Below are 15,377 nucleotides of genomic sequence, written 5' to 3' on the forward strand. Positions count from 1 at the left end.
CACACTGACACACAGACACAGATACACAGACGCACATACACACACACTGACACACAGACACAGACGCACAGACACACACACTGGCACACAGACGCACAGACACACACACTGACACACAGACACAGACGCACAGACACACACACTGACACACAGACACAGACGCACAGACACACACACTGACACACAGACGCACAGACACACACACTGACATGCAGACACAGACGCACAGACACACACACTGACACACAGACACAGACGCACAGGCACACACACTGACACACAGACGCACAGACACACACACTGACACACAGACACAGATGCACAGACACACACACTGACACACAGACGCACTGACACACAGACGCACAGACACACACTGACACACAGACACAGACTCACAGACACACACACTGACACACAGACGCACAGACACACACACTGACACACAGACGCACAGACACACAGATGCACAGACACACACTGACACACAGACACAGACTCACAGACACACGCACTGACACACAGATGCACAGACACACAGACGCACAGACACACACTGACACACAGACAGACTCACAGACACTCACACTGACACACAGATGCACAGACACACACACTGACACACAGACGCACAGACACACACACTGACCCAGACACAGACGCACAGACACACACACATGCACGCACACACACACGCACACACTGACACACACTCACACTCACACTGACCCGCACTCACACTGACCTGCACTCATACTGACCCGCACTCACACTGACCCGCACTCACACTGACTCATAATCACACACTATCTTCAGACTGCAGACACCTGCTTTCTATTAGGTCCCCCTCCTACTCTCAGGAATAGAGACTTTGACAGGTACTCCAAAATAGAAGCCTTTTCTGGCACGGGACAAACACATGTGTGTTATTTTGGCAGACAAACAGGTCAGACTTGTTAAACTGTGGAGATGGAATTTTTTTTTTTTTTAAATGAAAGGATTCACTTACAGAATACCAGGGCTTCTCAATGTTAAACTATGGTTCTTATTTAAGTGGCGTATAAAATATTTGCTTCCATCATGAAATACCTGAGTCTTTAAAAGAGAGCATGAAGTGTCACACAGCCTATATCAGTTAACACACCACATATATTAGTTAACACACAGCCTATCTCAGTTAACACACAGCCTATATTAGTTAACACACAGCCTATATTAGTTAACACATAGCTTATATTAGTTAACACACAGCCTATATTAGTTAACACATAGCCTATATCAGTTAACACACAGCCTATATTAGTTAACACATAGCTTATATTAGTTAACACACAGCCTATATTAGTTAACACACAGCCTATCTCAGTTAACACACAGCCTATCTCAGTTAACACACAGCCTATCTCAGTTAACACACAGCCTATAATCATTCATGTTGTTTGTTTTCCTATTTACATTTTAGTTTTTCATTACACCCTTGAAATGTATTATTTAAAAGTCTGAGCACTAACCGCCCTGTATAAACATAAGACACAACTCCAAACCGTCAATCTCAATGTGTTCTGTGTTATCATATAAACGGTGTGTTTTGGCGAGAATATTGTTCTTGGGGTTAATTGGAAATAGAACGCGTCAGGTCACATGAAAGAAGGGTTTACACTTCCCCAAGAATATAAATCTCAGGGAACACACACACACTTAGTAAATCAAATACCACTGACAAAGACGTCATACATTTCAACATAACCCTTATGGAAGTATCCCATCGTAAAAGCATTGCAAAATGTAATAAAGTACAGTGAAATTGTGATATAGCATAGGTAAGCATTGTGAAGCCCAAAGAGGTATGTTAAAGCATATTTAAAAACATGGCAAACTGTGGTAAACTATGCTAAATGCATAGTATAACCATGGGAAAACTCACTGCGGTAAACTTTTATAAGGGATGAACCCATATATTAGACTATATAGTTAAATATATTCCAATATATTTTTAGGGACATTCAAAATGTGGAACCTTATGCCTTAAGCATGCAGATTGTGGCCCTCTGTCTACCTGTCTTGCTGATAAACACAATAAGTGCCTAAAATCTTCTCCATAGAGTTAGCGCAGAGCCCTCGCCTTGTGGCTATATGTGGGTATACTGGGACAATTCTTATACTTTCTAGATTGATGTAGTGTAAAAATATGAGGACTATGAGAATATGTATGTGTGTTTTCCATGAGCGTGTTTGCAGTTTGTTTTCGAAAGTAGCTCTTATTGTCATGGAGTTTGATTGACCACAGAGACAGCTGGCCAGACTGGGAACCCCTGCTTTCTGATTGAGAAGCCGTGAGGCTGGAGGCTCATATAAGCACAGTGCTGTGAGAAGAGCAGCCGCCCACCCTCCTGTCATAGAGCTGTCAGCTCTCATATCCTCGTCGGGCCTGTGCGTGAGTGTCAGCGGAGCTGCGTGTGCGAGGCTGTGCACATGCTCTGCCGCCAGGCTCCCTGTGCCGTGACTGCGGACCGTTTGTTTTTTCTCTCCTTTGTTTTTTCCTTCTTTTTTCCCGGATTTCACTACTGTTTTGCGTGGCTCCGGACTCCCTCACATCTGGCTTCCATTAGGCTCAATCAGTGCTGACAGGCCCTCCACAACAGACTGCAGAAACACTAAACCGGAACAGCACCAGCCTCGGGACTGCCCTTAACTCTTTACACCCTCTCCACTCCACTAAACAAGAACAGCACCAGCCTCAAGACCGCCCTTAACTCTTTAAATCCTCTCCACTCCACTAAACCAGAACAAAAAAATATTTTTAACAAATAATGACAATATACAGCCAACCTGTTGGAGCTCTTCTTAACCCTATAAGAATGAGCCTGTGGGTTAGTTCAGGCTTTCATTTACACATGCAGCACTTGAATCATGAATTCGACCACCAATCAAGTCCCACAGTTTTCTCAATTTCAGGCACATTCTCACATGGAAATTAAGTATTTAAATTAAGGCTCAAAATGAACCCTTTCCTGAGAACATTTATAAAATAATAATTTTAACACATTTAGATATGAAAATAACTGAATTAATGTAACTGAATAAGTCTGCACATTTATACTGTAGAATATGGAAGTGAATGAAAACAAAATAATCTTTTTATAGAAAATAAATCACACAAATGAACATTATTTTCATGTGAGGGTTTTTCACCCCGTCACACTGGGTTTGTATTGTTAAGAGCATTGAATCTGATGTTTCCCAAGACTGGGAACTTCTCAAGTTAAAATACTATAGTAGCACTGCCAGTTTGTGCTGTACACATAAGCGCCGAGTTAGCGGGGGGGAAAAGGGGCATTTGCCACTCCAATATTTATTTTGAGTGGCACATGTTCCCCAAAGTAAAGCTTATGTATGTGGAGTACATGCTACTGCACTCATAGTTGTATAACACAACAATACCATCAACTCGTACAAAGGCACACAACAGCTTGGGTAGCGTGATCATGTGATTATTTCAAATGAAAAACGCTACCCTGTGAAGAGCCATACGCGGGGAGTAGGCTACAGCAGAGCTTTAGAAATTGTTTTTTTTTTAAAGTCAGGTTTCCTTAAATTAAGTTATTAATTTTCGTTTTATTTTAATTGAAATGGTATCCAGAAGATATGGATAAGTGGATAACTAGTGAACCTCGTGAAAAGCTAATGACTCGAATGAGCCAGGCCAGTCTCTTCCATGCACTAGCGCTAACGTTTCTGAAACGTTAGAGGATTCAAAAGCAAGTTCTGAAAATGCTGCCTCAGAGGTTTTAATGCACCCCCATAAATGCTACTGTTGAAAAAAGACATTTTCGAGAGGAAACATACTGGCTCATCTTTGATGAAGGGGAAAATAATGTTTTTTGTAAATTCTGTTCTTTGTGCGAGGAGCAGAATATGTTTCCATTTTCAACAAAGAAAGAACAAGCTTCATCTCGGTAGGTTTTGATAAATGGAGAAAGGCAACTGAGCGATTTCAAAATCATGAAAAAAACATGTGCTACAGAGAAGCAACATCAAAAATAAGCAGCAGTTGTGATGCATAGTTCACCCCCAAGTCTCTGTAAGTCGCTTTGGATAAATGCGCCTGCTAAATGATAATAATTTACATTTAAGTTACTTACCTTTTTTTCGGCATAACTGTAAGGAATGCTGTGGATTATTACTTTTTGAAGTTGACCTTTTTAATTTTAGTATGTTATATTAATTTAGTATTTATGCTACGCTGGGGACAAAGAAAGTTCTTGACAAGTCAGCATCTGTGGCTGTATGCTCAAATGATGGTTTTAAAAGCTCCTCTGTGTCCTCTATAGGGCTCTCAAACATGTCTTCTCCAAGTTCAGCTGGTACACCAGAGTGTAACCAAGGCTGTCCCCATGCAACACTCTGCCCCCAGTGGCTATAAGAAGTACCACATATGTTCTATGTAGTATTTCTTACTGATGTAATTTGTCTCCACTGTGGGCAGGGTGTTAGTCGTCACACTCTGGTGTACCAGCTGTACTTAGACATGTTTTAGAGCCCTTTTGGGTCCACAGGGGTGCTTTACATTTTCTAAATGGCATCACATTGTGACGACTGAAACTGGAAATGATATACAAAGTGAATCTAAACAAGAATAATAATGCACTGTCACATTTCAGAGCCATACCAAGTTGCTCTTTATGTATTTTATATGTATTTGAAGTATTTTTACATTCCTTGGCATGATGTAGGCCTCGGTGCTTAGGGCTAGTTTTCAAATTATGTTTTCATAGGATTTGTTTTTATCCATTTGCTGAAGTCAGCATTATCTACCCTAAGGGATAGGATGAGTCTTACAGGCTCATCTGAAGCGATCATGAAGCCATTATGAATGGTGAAAATAAAAGCAGATTCTTAGCAGAAAGACAATGGAAACAAATAAATACACTCAACTCTCGCTAATCCAAACCATTTGGGCCCAGACCCTGTCTAGTCTTTGTTTTATGTTTTGTATACATATCCATCACAAATGTGGAGTAACACTTTGAAATAAAAACACAGACACAGCTGGAAGTGTTTTCCACTTGAAGTGTGGTTTTTGCAGCTGCTATCAGCCAGCATTTCATTTGGACAGCATAAATCGGTTTATGGGTCAGTTCGGACTAGCAGGTTTGTCACATGTTTACACACGTCATAAGTCCTGGGGTGTGAGTAAACTTATGAAAAATAATGTTTTAAAAACAATGCATTCCTTTGTTTTTAAGCTAAACATAGAACAACGACTAACATTACATTTATTTTAATGAGTCAGTTCCAAGTGTTATCGTAGTGTAAAAGTTTCTGATCTCAGATTGAATGTATGATGTGATTGTCTTTTTGAGTGATTTTGTTTTTTTTAATGATGTGAAATTACTGCTGGTAACCTTCCCAGGACACTCTTGTAAACGAGGCCCTGTCTTAATGGGTTTATTCCTGATTAAAGAATGAATCAATAATAATAAATGGTGTCTGAGCAACAAAGAGCACCATTGTGCGGTACAGTCTTCTCATTCCCAGCAGCGTGTACCCGCCGCGTTTGTGTGCAGTTCTGCTCTCCTCCACTGCAGACATGCTCGCTGCTGTTAAGTCACTGTCTTACTGCCGCTGGACTCTTCACTACCCAAGCACGTGTTTGTTTGTACCTAATGAGAGTTCTGCTCCCCCTTTATATGTATATCCTAATTGTTCATAGTTTAGCTTTGTGCAATTGTTCATTTCCAAAGAAACAGAAATGAGAATACTACAGAAGAGCTTCTGGTGGTCGGGATACAATATTTATACAATGGATACATAACTCTGTATGATTTTGGCAGCCTCATTCCATTGCAGCTGCCATTGTTCCACGCAAACAGAACCATGTGTAGAGCCACTGTCTACATTGCCATTGAAGATCATCTGGGTAGGGTATGGTTAACATACTGTGGTACCATTCTACCAATCACAACACCATTATAGCTGCTCTTGTACTATCATTGCCCCCTACAGTATAGTACAATACCATTGCCTCCTCCCTCACCCTACAGTATAGTACAATACCATTGCCTCCTCCCTCACCTCCTCCCTCGACTCCCTCTGTCCCCTCACCTCCCGACCTGCTCACCCCTCCTCTCCCCAACCCTGGCTCTCCTCTGCGCTCCACTCAGCAAGAATCACACTGTGATCTGCTGAAAAGAAATGGAAGAGAACCAAACTCCCTGCTGCCCTAGACCTTTACCGCACTCTCCTCTCCTCCTTCTCCTCTACTCTCTCCTCTGCTAAATGTACTTATTTCCAATCTGTAATCACTAACACTAACAACCCACGTAAACTATTCTCTACCTTCTCCTCCCTCCTAAACCCTCCCCCCTCCTTCTCCCTCCTCTATCTCCCCTGATGACTTTGCCTCCTTCTTCTCTTCTAAAATCTCAGATATCCGCAAACTCTTTAACACCTCTCCCTCCCCCGCACCCCCTCCTGCTCCAAGCCCTACACCCACTGCATCCCCTACTAACTCACCCTCCTTCTCCACCTTCTCGCCCATCTCAGACTCTGACCTCTCCTCCCTGCTCCAGGATCACAAACCCACCACGTGTGCCCTGGACCCCCTCCCCACTCACCTCTTTCAAGCTGCTGCTCCTGCTCTACTTCCCTTCATCTCCTCCCTTCTCAACACCTCTCTCCTTTCTGGTCTCTTTCCCTCTGCCTTCAAAAAAGCCTCTATCACTCCCCTCCTCAAAAAACCTACCCTCGACCCCACCTCCCTCCAGAGCTACCATCCTGTCTCCCTCCTACCCTTCCTCTCCAAACCCTCGAGCGGACTGTACACCGCCAGCTCTCTGCTTTCCTGTCCAACCACTCTCTGCTCGACCCTCTCCAATCTGGCTTCCGCTCTGCTCACTCCACTGAAACCGCCCTCCTGTCTGTCACCAACTCACTAAAGTCTGCCCGAACTGCCTCTCTCTCCTCTGTCCTAATTCTCCTCGACCTCTCTGCTGCCTTTGACACTGTTGATCACTCTATTCTACTATCATCTCTTGCTGACCTGGGGATCTCTGGCACTGCTCTGGCCTGGATCTCCTCCTACCTCTCCAACCGCACTTACCAGGTAACCTGGTGTGGAGCAACCTCCACACCTCACCCTCTCTTAACAGGAGTCCCCCAAGGGTCAGTCTTGGGTCCTCTCCTGTTCTCTCTCTTTACACCCGCTCCCTGGGCCCCCTCATCGCATCCTATGGTTTCTCATACCATTTCTATGCTGATGATGCTCAGATTTTCCTCTCCTTCCCCACCTCTGACTCCACCATCCCCTCCCGTATCTCTACCTGTCTGTCTACTATTTCCTCCATAAGACATAAACCCATTTAATCTCTAAAGAAACCCATCTTTACTCACTATTAAAAATCTATTATAGAAACAAAATATAAGCGTGAACATTATGCAATGACAACGTGGGGTACAGCTTAGATAAAGCGATGCTGTATTTTTAGACCCCGCTGCATTAGGTAGAGTTAATTACCACTAAATGTACATTTTGTATAATCTCATTATAAACTCTTCAGAGCTTACAGTTTGCAGAGTGCCCTATAGTCAGTCTGGGGGCCGCATAGGCCTGCTATTAGCACTAATTGCTGAGGCCGTATTACAAAATGTGTGATTATCATAACGCTGATTGAAATGAGAGACGTGACGAATGCATAGGCTTAAAGACTTGTAACTGGGCTTTCTCCTTGAGAAGACAGACAGCAGACCTTAGAGCTTAACCAGCAGGCTGGCAGTAATGCAGTTCCTTTTCTGATTTATTATAGTTGCTGTATACTTAAAGCCGTGCTGAGCATCCATTACTTACATCTGCCTGTTTGTCTGCCTGTCTGTCTCGACCATGAGAGTGGGTCTATCACAAGAAGCAATGAGGTTCCAGGAAACAGACTGTGCTGAATTAAAATACAAAAACAGCACAAAAAACATATTTATCTGGACAATAAGAGGACCAGTGATAATGTTGCTAGTACCGATACGGGATTAAGAAAGCGGATTTCAAAGCAACGGTTAGCACTCCTTTATAGGAGGATTGGTGATCATGTTGCTAGTGCAAATAGGAGGTAAGGACTTGGATTTAAACCCTAGGGGCGTGGGGGCGACAATGTTGCTGGTGCTTTTTAGGATCAGATTTGAAGCTCTTTCTAGTCCCAGTAAGCTGCTGGCTAGGCTACTGTTTTGTCTCTTCTCTGTGTGCTGTGTGGCATGCTGTAGTTCTCTTTTTTCTTTTTCAAACCATAGTTTTGTTCTTATGAATTTCAGTGTGCCCCAAGGGCTCTGAGGTAGAGTTTGTTGTTGTGGCTGATAGTTGAGCTATGGGAAGGGGTAAGTGTGCAATGCTGAAGGCTGTTGCTGTAGATTGCTTGAGGGGCATAAATAATAAATGCTTCTCTCCCTTATCACGAGCTGTCAATTCTGTTATCGCTTCTAAACCTGGCTGATATAGTGCTCTGTGTGATTTTGTGGTTGATTGTTAGGAGTGCTGGAGACTGACATGGTGGTTATGAAGTCAGTTTGCAATTCTGAAATGCAGAATAATTAAATCTGGAAACCAGAGAAGGTGCTGCAGTGTGTTCAACACCAAAAAGAGTGCTATTGTACTGTCAGCTTTTTTTAACCAAGGCTTTAAAAATACACTTGTCAGATCAATTTGCTTTCAAACTTTATAAAGATATTGGTGAATCCCATCTATCCTGCCAAAACACTGCAGATCTACTGTCTGTGCAGCAGCTATTCGGATCCCACCTGACACAACTTAAAGTCCAGTTTTCAGCAAAGAGAGTTCCGTGTTACCAGTGGGGTCCTAATACCCGTTGCACAGGGGGTGATCTCCAGAGTGGTAGGGTTAGGGTTAGGGTTAGGGTCTTCAGAGTGGTGGTGGTAGTCAGTTAAATAATCTTCTCAAGACATGCAATCCAGATATCGACCAGGTATTCCATTGACAATAGTCGCTGCACTGAGAGCACTTTATAATTCAGCAGCAAGTAATGTGTAGACACTTCACAAACTCTTGAAATGCAACAGAAAAAATGCATGCTCATGTTATTATCCAAATGAGAAAATAAAAGCCATGTGATCAGTAATGGATTGATCACTGAATCACTGCATCTCTGCACCTAGCTCAAAGTGAAAACAAAGTCTGGAAAACAAAAGATAAGCATTAAAAAGGGGGCTGATGAGGGGACACCATTCCCACAGGAATGCAGCATTCTGGCTGGGACACAACACAGCACATCTTGATGGATGACCACCCTTCAGATTGGAATGGTTTTTAATAATTTAATGAACTCACTATCCTTATAGAAAACACCACAGGGGAAAGCGTCTGGGTCACTCATTACTATAATGGGTTATTTTTATCCATAGTGTACAGTTTCATTCACATCCAGTAGGACTGCTCTCCTTGTATTGGGCTCTTACACCTATTTGTTCCTTCGTTGTGTTATATATTAATGCAGATATGCAAAATTAATTTTTCTATACAATAGTATAGATTAAAGGTTGAAACTTCCTGGTTATTAATCATTTCCTTTCTGTAGAGCAGTCTTACTGCAGTGGTCTAACAGCAATCAGATTGTGTGACCTACAGTGATTAAGGTATCAGGAAGCAGGAGTTAAACCTGTGTAAGCACTGTCCAGACCTGGGATCAATTATAGTTAGAATTACAATTCCAATTACAGCAGAATTGTTTGCTGAAATTGCCATTACAATTACAATGCTATTTTATTCCATTATAATTACCATTATACTAAAAAGTAACTTTAAGCAAGTACACTCTAACATGTTTATTTATTCTAAATAACTCAGCAATAATCACAGGTACAAATACAGAAACATACTATGTAACTTTTTTTCAAACAAATGGGGTCACAAAAAAAAGGGTTTGAAAATACAAGAATAATGCTTGGATGATAAATAAATGCATAATTGAACTGTGTGTGCTATAATTACAATTACAAGTACGCAGGTGTGCCATAGTTCAAATGCTACTATGAATGAATTAACTATGAATTGCACAGATTCATCCCCGGCCTGGTACTATTAGAAATGCTTGTCAGCTTGACCTTGTGGATTTTCAATTGAGTGTTTTGAAGTTAAGAATATAAATCAAATGTAACAGTCATACAACTGATTTGAAGGCCACTTAAAATCCCTTTAGAAAATAAAGGTGCAGCAGAGAATTGAAATACAGAACACTGCAGTGTGTATCTTTACAGCTTCTGAACAGCAGACAGGATTCAATGAAAATCCATTTGGAGACATTGGAATGAGCGAGGACACTATCTATCTAAATATTAACATACACTACTATAGGGACCACTAGAGAACTATAGTTATAAACCAGGTACACAATCATGTTTTGTACTGTATTCTCTAAAGTTTCCCAAAACATATTTACCACCTACTGTATGATCTGCAAGTACCAGAACAGGGCTTTGGGTATTTGAGGTATTCTTCTTTTTGCTGGTACAGAAATCAAGACACCGATGAAGACTTCTCGTTGAAATCTTTCTTTGATAACATTTTTTATCCATTTCCTTTCGTATTGCTAAGAACATCCCTTTTAAAAGTTTTCCATAGTAAGAGCACAGCAAAATGTAACAAGGCAGAGTGAAAGCATGGAAAAGCATAGATATGCATTGTAAAGCACAGTGAGGTACTGTATGGTAAGCATATTTAAAAAAAAAAAAAAAAAAAAACTATGGTAAATGCATAGAATAACCATTGCACATTTAGCCTGGTAAGCTTTTGTGAAGGGTGTTTTATGTTATTTTTGAGATCTACAGTAGAAGAAGTGCTTATTTTGCCTATATGAAGTTTTTCACCAATGACTGCACACTCTTCTCTTCCAGGATGCTGGAGTACTCCCTGAACCTGCAGAACGTCAGCTTCTCAGCGGTGCGCACAGTCAGAGTCCTCCGGCCCCTGAGAGCCATCAACCGGGTTCCCAGTAAGTCATGCCTGCTCTGCTATGCTGTGACCTGATTACTGGAGCCAGGGAGGGTAACATTGTGGGTGAAGCAAGGAGGCCGCTGTGATTAATAACCCACACTGTGAATATTGATGAATACATTCAAATATTCCATCTGGAAGAGTCTCTTAGTAATTGGGTCAAGCCTGACAGTGAATCAGCTGGGTCCTCTAGACTGCTCTGTATCACTACACTAAAACTCAGTACAAAAGTTCTCAGTACAAAAGTTATTCAATTAAAGCTAACAAAATAATCCCATCATCTTTACCTGTTGTCCATTCACAACATAGGTCTCCATAGGTCTCAAATGTGCAGTTTTGAAAGAAAGCTGGCACTACATTGGGTTAAAGAAACGTCTCAGTTTCCATGCCAATCTGTTACACTTCCTACTTCATTTCACCTCAGCAGTCTTCAGGGTCATGGCATGTTACTGGTTGACAACGTGTCAGTCAGTAGGAGAAGCAGCTGGTTGGTGACAGCAAACTGTTGAAGCGGTGGGTACAATTTCACCCTTCTGGAAGCATGGCTTGCAAACAGATATTTCTTTAACTGTAGTACCAGATACCATGGTCTTATGTTTACTAAAAGATGTGTCTCTTTGAGACAAATTGACATGCACAATATAGGCAAGATTCCTGTATTATTATTATTATTATTATTATTATTATTATTATTATTATTATTATTATTATTATTATTATTATTATTATTATTTATTTCTTAGTAGACGCACTTATCCAGGGCGACTTACAATTGTTACAAGGTATCACATTATTTTTTACATACAATTACCCATTTATACAGTTGGGTTTTTACTGGAGCAATCTAGGTAAGGTCATATTATCTACATTTTTCTAATATTTCATGTGTTACCTGTTTAATATCCTACTGCATGCATGCACTCAACAGAATATTATAAGTCCTTTCCTACTGGATCAGCAGCTACACCTATAAAGTCGCTGAGAGTGGAGATTTTGCACTCAATGAAAAGGCATTCTAAATGTTTAAACCACAATCTGTTCTTTAAAACACAGCAGATATGTTAATATCAAGTTTTTATTTCTATTTAATGACTTATAATATGTTCGTTAGTAGGGATGTGCAGAAACTCGTTTCCTGCGCTCGTTATTGTCTTTAAGAAGTATTTATCAGGAGGTCTTGAATAACGTTCAATAATGTGTTGATTGCAAAACTAGAACAGCTGTCCTCCCCTCACCTTTACAACGCAGTACCAATCAATGGCAAATCATTTATTTTCAGAGATTTGCTCCAAACTACTATTCTCAAAAGCCCTCACACCACTGGCGCCTTTGCTCCTGTGCATCTCATTATTGCAGAGTTCCAATTCTCAATCCGAAAAGATGAGCAAGAGAGTCCATTTATCGCCATTATTTTACACCTGCTTTATGGTGGTGTGAAATGAGGAGCCAGCTATAAAACAGGGTTATCAATGCAAAACAGTTTGGACTGTCCACAATGGCTTTCTAGGCAACTGAGAAATCACAAACTGCACTTTTTACACTTTTAATTTATTCTGGTACTTTTAAATATGATAATTAATGATAATGGCTTTAAACCCTTTGTGTGGTCCCATACATGTTACCTTAACATACTGGTTGTTACAAATAACCATTAAACCACAAAGAATTACAGAGGTCAATCTTTTCAAAAAGCTGAATTACTTTTACTTTGTTTTTTTCCTTTCCGGTTTATTTTTTTTTTTTTTTGCTTTCAGCCTATTTTCATTAACGTTGCATGGGCAGCAGTGTGGAGTAGTGGTTAGGGCTCTGGGCTCTGGACTCTTGATTGGAAGGTCATGGGTTCACTCCCCGGTGGGGAACACTGCTGCTGTACCCTTGAGCAAGGTACTTTACCTAGATTGCTCCAGTAAAAACCCAACTGTATAAATGGGTAATTGTATGTAAAAAATAATGTGATGTCTTATAACAATTGTAAGTCACCCTGGATCAGGGCGTCTGCTACGAAATAAATAATAATAATAATAATTGCTGCTTGCACCTGTTTGGCAAAGCAAAAGAGAATTAAAAGGACAAATCCTTTATTTCCATAGGAATGAATAGCTGCATATTTGATTGTGTGCAAAAGCAGGAAAGTTTTACTCCAGAGCAAGTCAGGAGCACATTAACATATACAAAATGGAGCAGAGCAAAACCTTTGAAAGTCAGACTGCGAGTGTTTTAAAAGCTGATTGGAAGAATATTGTTTTTAAAAAAAAAAAAAAAACACAGTCACAATCAAGCTGAGACAGGGATTATTTCCTAACATTCCTTGCGCTCCATTTTAATTGACAATTTACAGATTCTTAATTCTCATTCAGTCTGGTTTTTAATATTCTTTTTTTGACGTGGTCGTGCCACACTAATCAATCGCTTTTAATTACCCCATTTATATGGAAATAGTATGAGTTATTAAATTCTGGGTTATTCAGCAGGGATCTGACAGGGCTGTTTGGGACTTGGAGATGTGCATTTTTATGAATATAAATTGCTGTCTCCCATTTAATAAAATATTCTTAAAGCTGGAAAAACTAGAGATTTACATCTAAGACCTCAGGGCTTAAGGCAATGCAAACCGATGCTCTCAGATTCATCTTCTTATTTCTAGTGGCACTAGCAGCCTACCCTGCTGCTCCTTTGCTTCTGAAGGTCTTTTTTCTTTCTATAGTTTAATTCAAGATATGCAGAGATTTCAAAAACTGCACTACACATTTTAAAGTTGCTGCCACTTCCTGTGTTGTAGGTCAGTTTACCCCAAGTCTAAGTGAAATCATATTGTATGACTTACAGCAGTGAAAAAGATGTTTTAAAGCTCCCCTGTGGTCTCAATAAAGCTCTCAAAATCATGTCTGACCACCAAAGTGCATGCCTGTGCCCCTGCAACACCCTGAACCAAGTGGATGTAAGACATGACACATTTGATCCATGTGGTATTTACCCATTTATTTTGTATTCATAACTACAAAACACTCAATAGTACTACATTTAGACTATAAATACAAATTCAATGGCTAAGTCTTCAACACATGACATGAATTTATTAGTTTATTTTAGCATTTTTTAAATTATTTCTTTCATCAACTAAATGCACTGTGTTGCAGGGGGACAGGGTAATGGTAACACTCTGGTGTACCTGCAGCACTTAGAGGTTAGCCAGTATTCTAAGAGCTCTGTTGAGACAACAGGGGTAGTTTAAACTTCTTGTGATGTGGTGCTTAAACAAAGATACAAAGTGAATGTAAACAGCATAAACAAGAATAGAGTGGGATAATCTCCAGGCTGCTATATTCCAAGCCCTGACCCACACAAACTGTTCTACTCACACGTCTGCACACACAGGTGTGCTAAAGTAGGTTAGAAGAGCCTCCAGCGGGGATGTTGTTAACAAAACATAAATCACGATACTCTACAACACAAAGAAGTCTATTTGCATAATTCTGTTACAGTCCGGCCTAATGTTTTCATTACCAATTAATCATCACAGATTATATTTCTAATAAATGAAATCAATTTGGAGGCTTTGGAAAGGTACAATTAATATCAGAACCTGTGTCGTTTCAATTACCAGCGGGACTCGGCGCCAACAGTCCATTGAGCTCTTCTCAGGTTTTACCCGTTCTTTACAATTAACATGTGCGTCACCAGGAACTAAGAAAAGACACATTTTTCACTTCAGCCTCCTTGATTTAATTGTGACCATAATTGGGGAATTCATTTCAGAATAATTTCGGTGTTGCACACCTACTGTGAAAAAATGACAGTATTGTTCCTGCTTAATCAAGACATATGACACCGAAGAAAGATCTGAAACAGCAGCATCACTCTTAATCAGGAACTCAGTGACGGCAATGCTTCTATCATTATGCCAGCAACTTTATCTTGCATTCTGAAAGTGTGTCAAAAGTCGTTCAAGTGCAGAGCGATTAGTTGTCTTTTCTGAAAGCTCTTCTTTTATAAAATGCCACTGTAAATTTGCATGTTATTTTTGCAGTTTTCCTCCATGCTTTTTCCATGGTTGCGCTATGCATTTAGCATAGTTTGCATGTTAGCATGTTTTTTTTAGAATGATTTATTATGCTTACCTATGCGTTACCATGCTTTTACTGTGATTTATTACACTTTATGATGCTTTTACGGTGGTATATTTTCGTAAGTGTTGTTCACATGTGAATTGGTTGGAAATGTGGAGATGCAGTTAAAAAGTATGGTATTTCATAGCTAAGTGTGTGGAATACAAGTCTAGGGACGTTTTGCTAAAATAATTGAATTGTTAGATCCTATTTATTATATGGTGTTGCAAAACGTAACCCATATCATGTCTTCAAACTTACAGTAGCACAGAGAATACAGA

At 40.3% G+C, this 15,377-nt stretch overlaps 1 protein-coding gene across 12 annotated transcripts in view; it reads left to right on the forward strand.

Moving 5' to 3' along the window:
- Nucleotides 1–15,377, forward strand: part of cacna1g (calcium channel, voltage-dependent, T type, alpha 1G subunit) — a 160,869-nt gene that overhangs the window by 9,241 nt on the left and 136,251 nt on the right. For all 12 annotated transcript variants that reach the window (XM_034039010.3, XM_034039015.3, XM_034039013.3 and 9 more), the window contains exon 3: nt 10,891–10,988. In XM_034039010.3, the coding sequence (XP_033894901.3) occupies nt 10,891–10,988 (98 nt within the window). The remainder of the gene's footprint in view (nt 1–10,890; nt 10,989–15,377) is intronic.

This window comes from Acipenser ruthenus, chromosome 17 (genome assembly GCF_902713425.1).
Source record: "Acipenser ruthenus chromosome 17, fAciRut3.2 maternal haplotype, whole genome shotgun sequence".
Lineage (NCBI taxonomy): Eukaryota > Metazoa > Chordata > Actinopteri > Acipenseriformes > Acipenseridae > Acipenser > Acipenser ruthenus.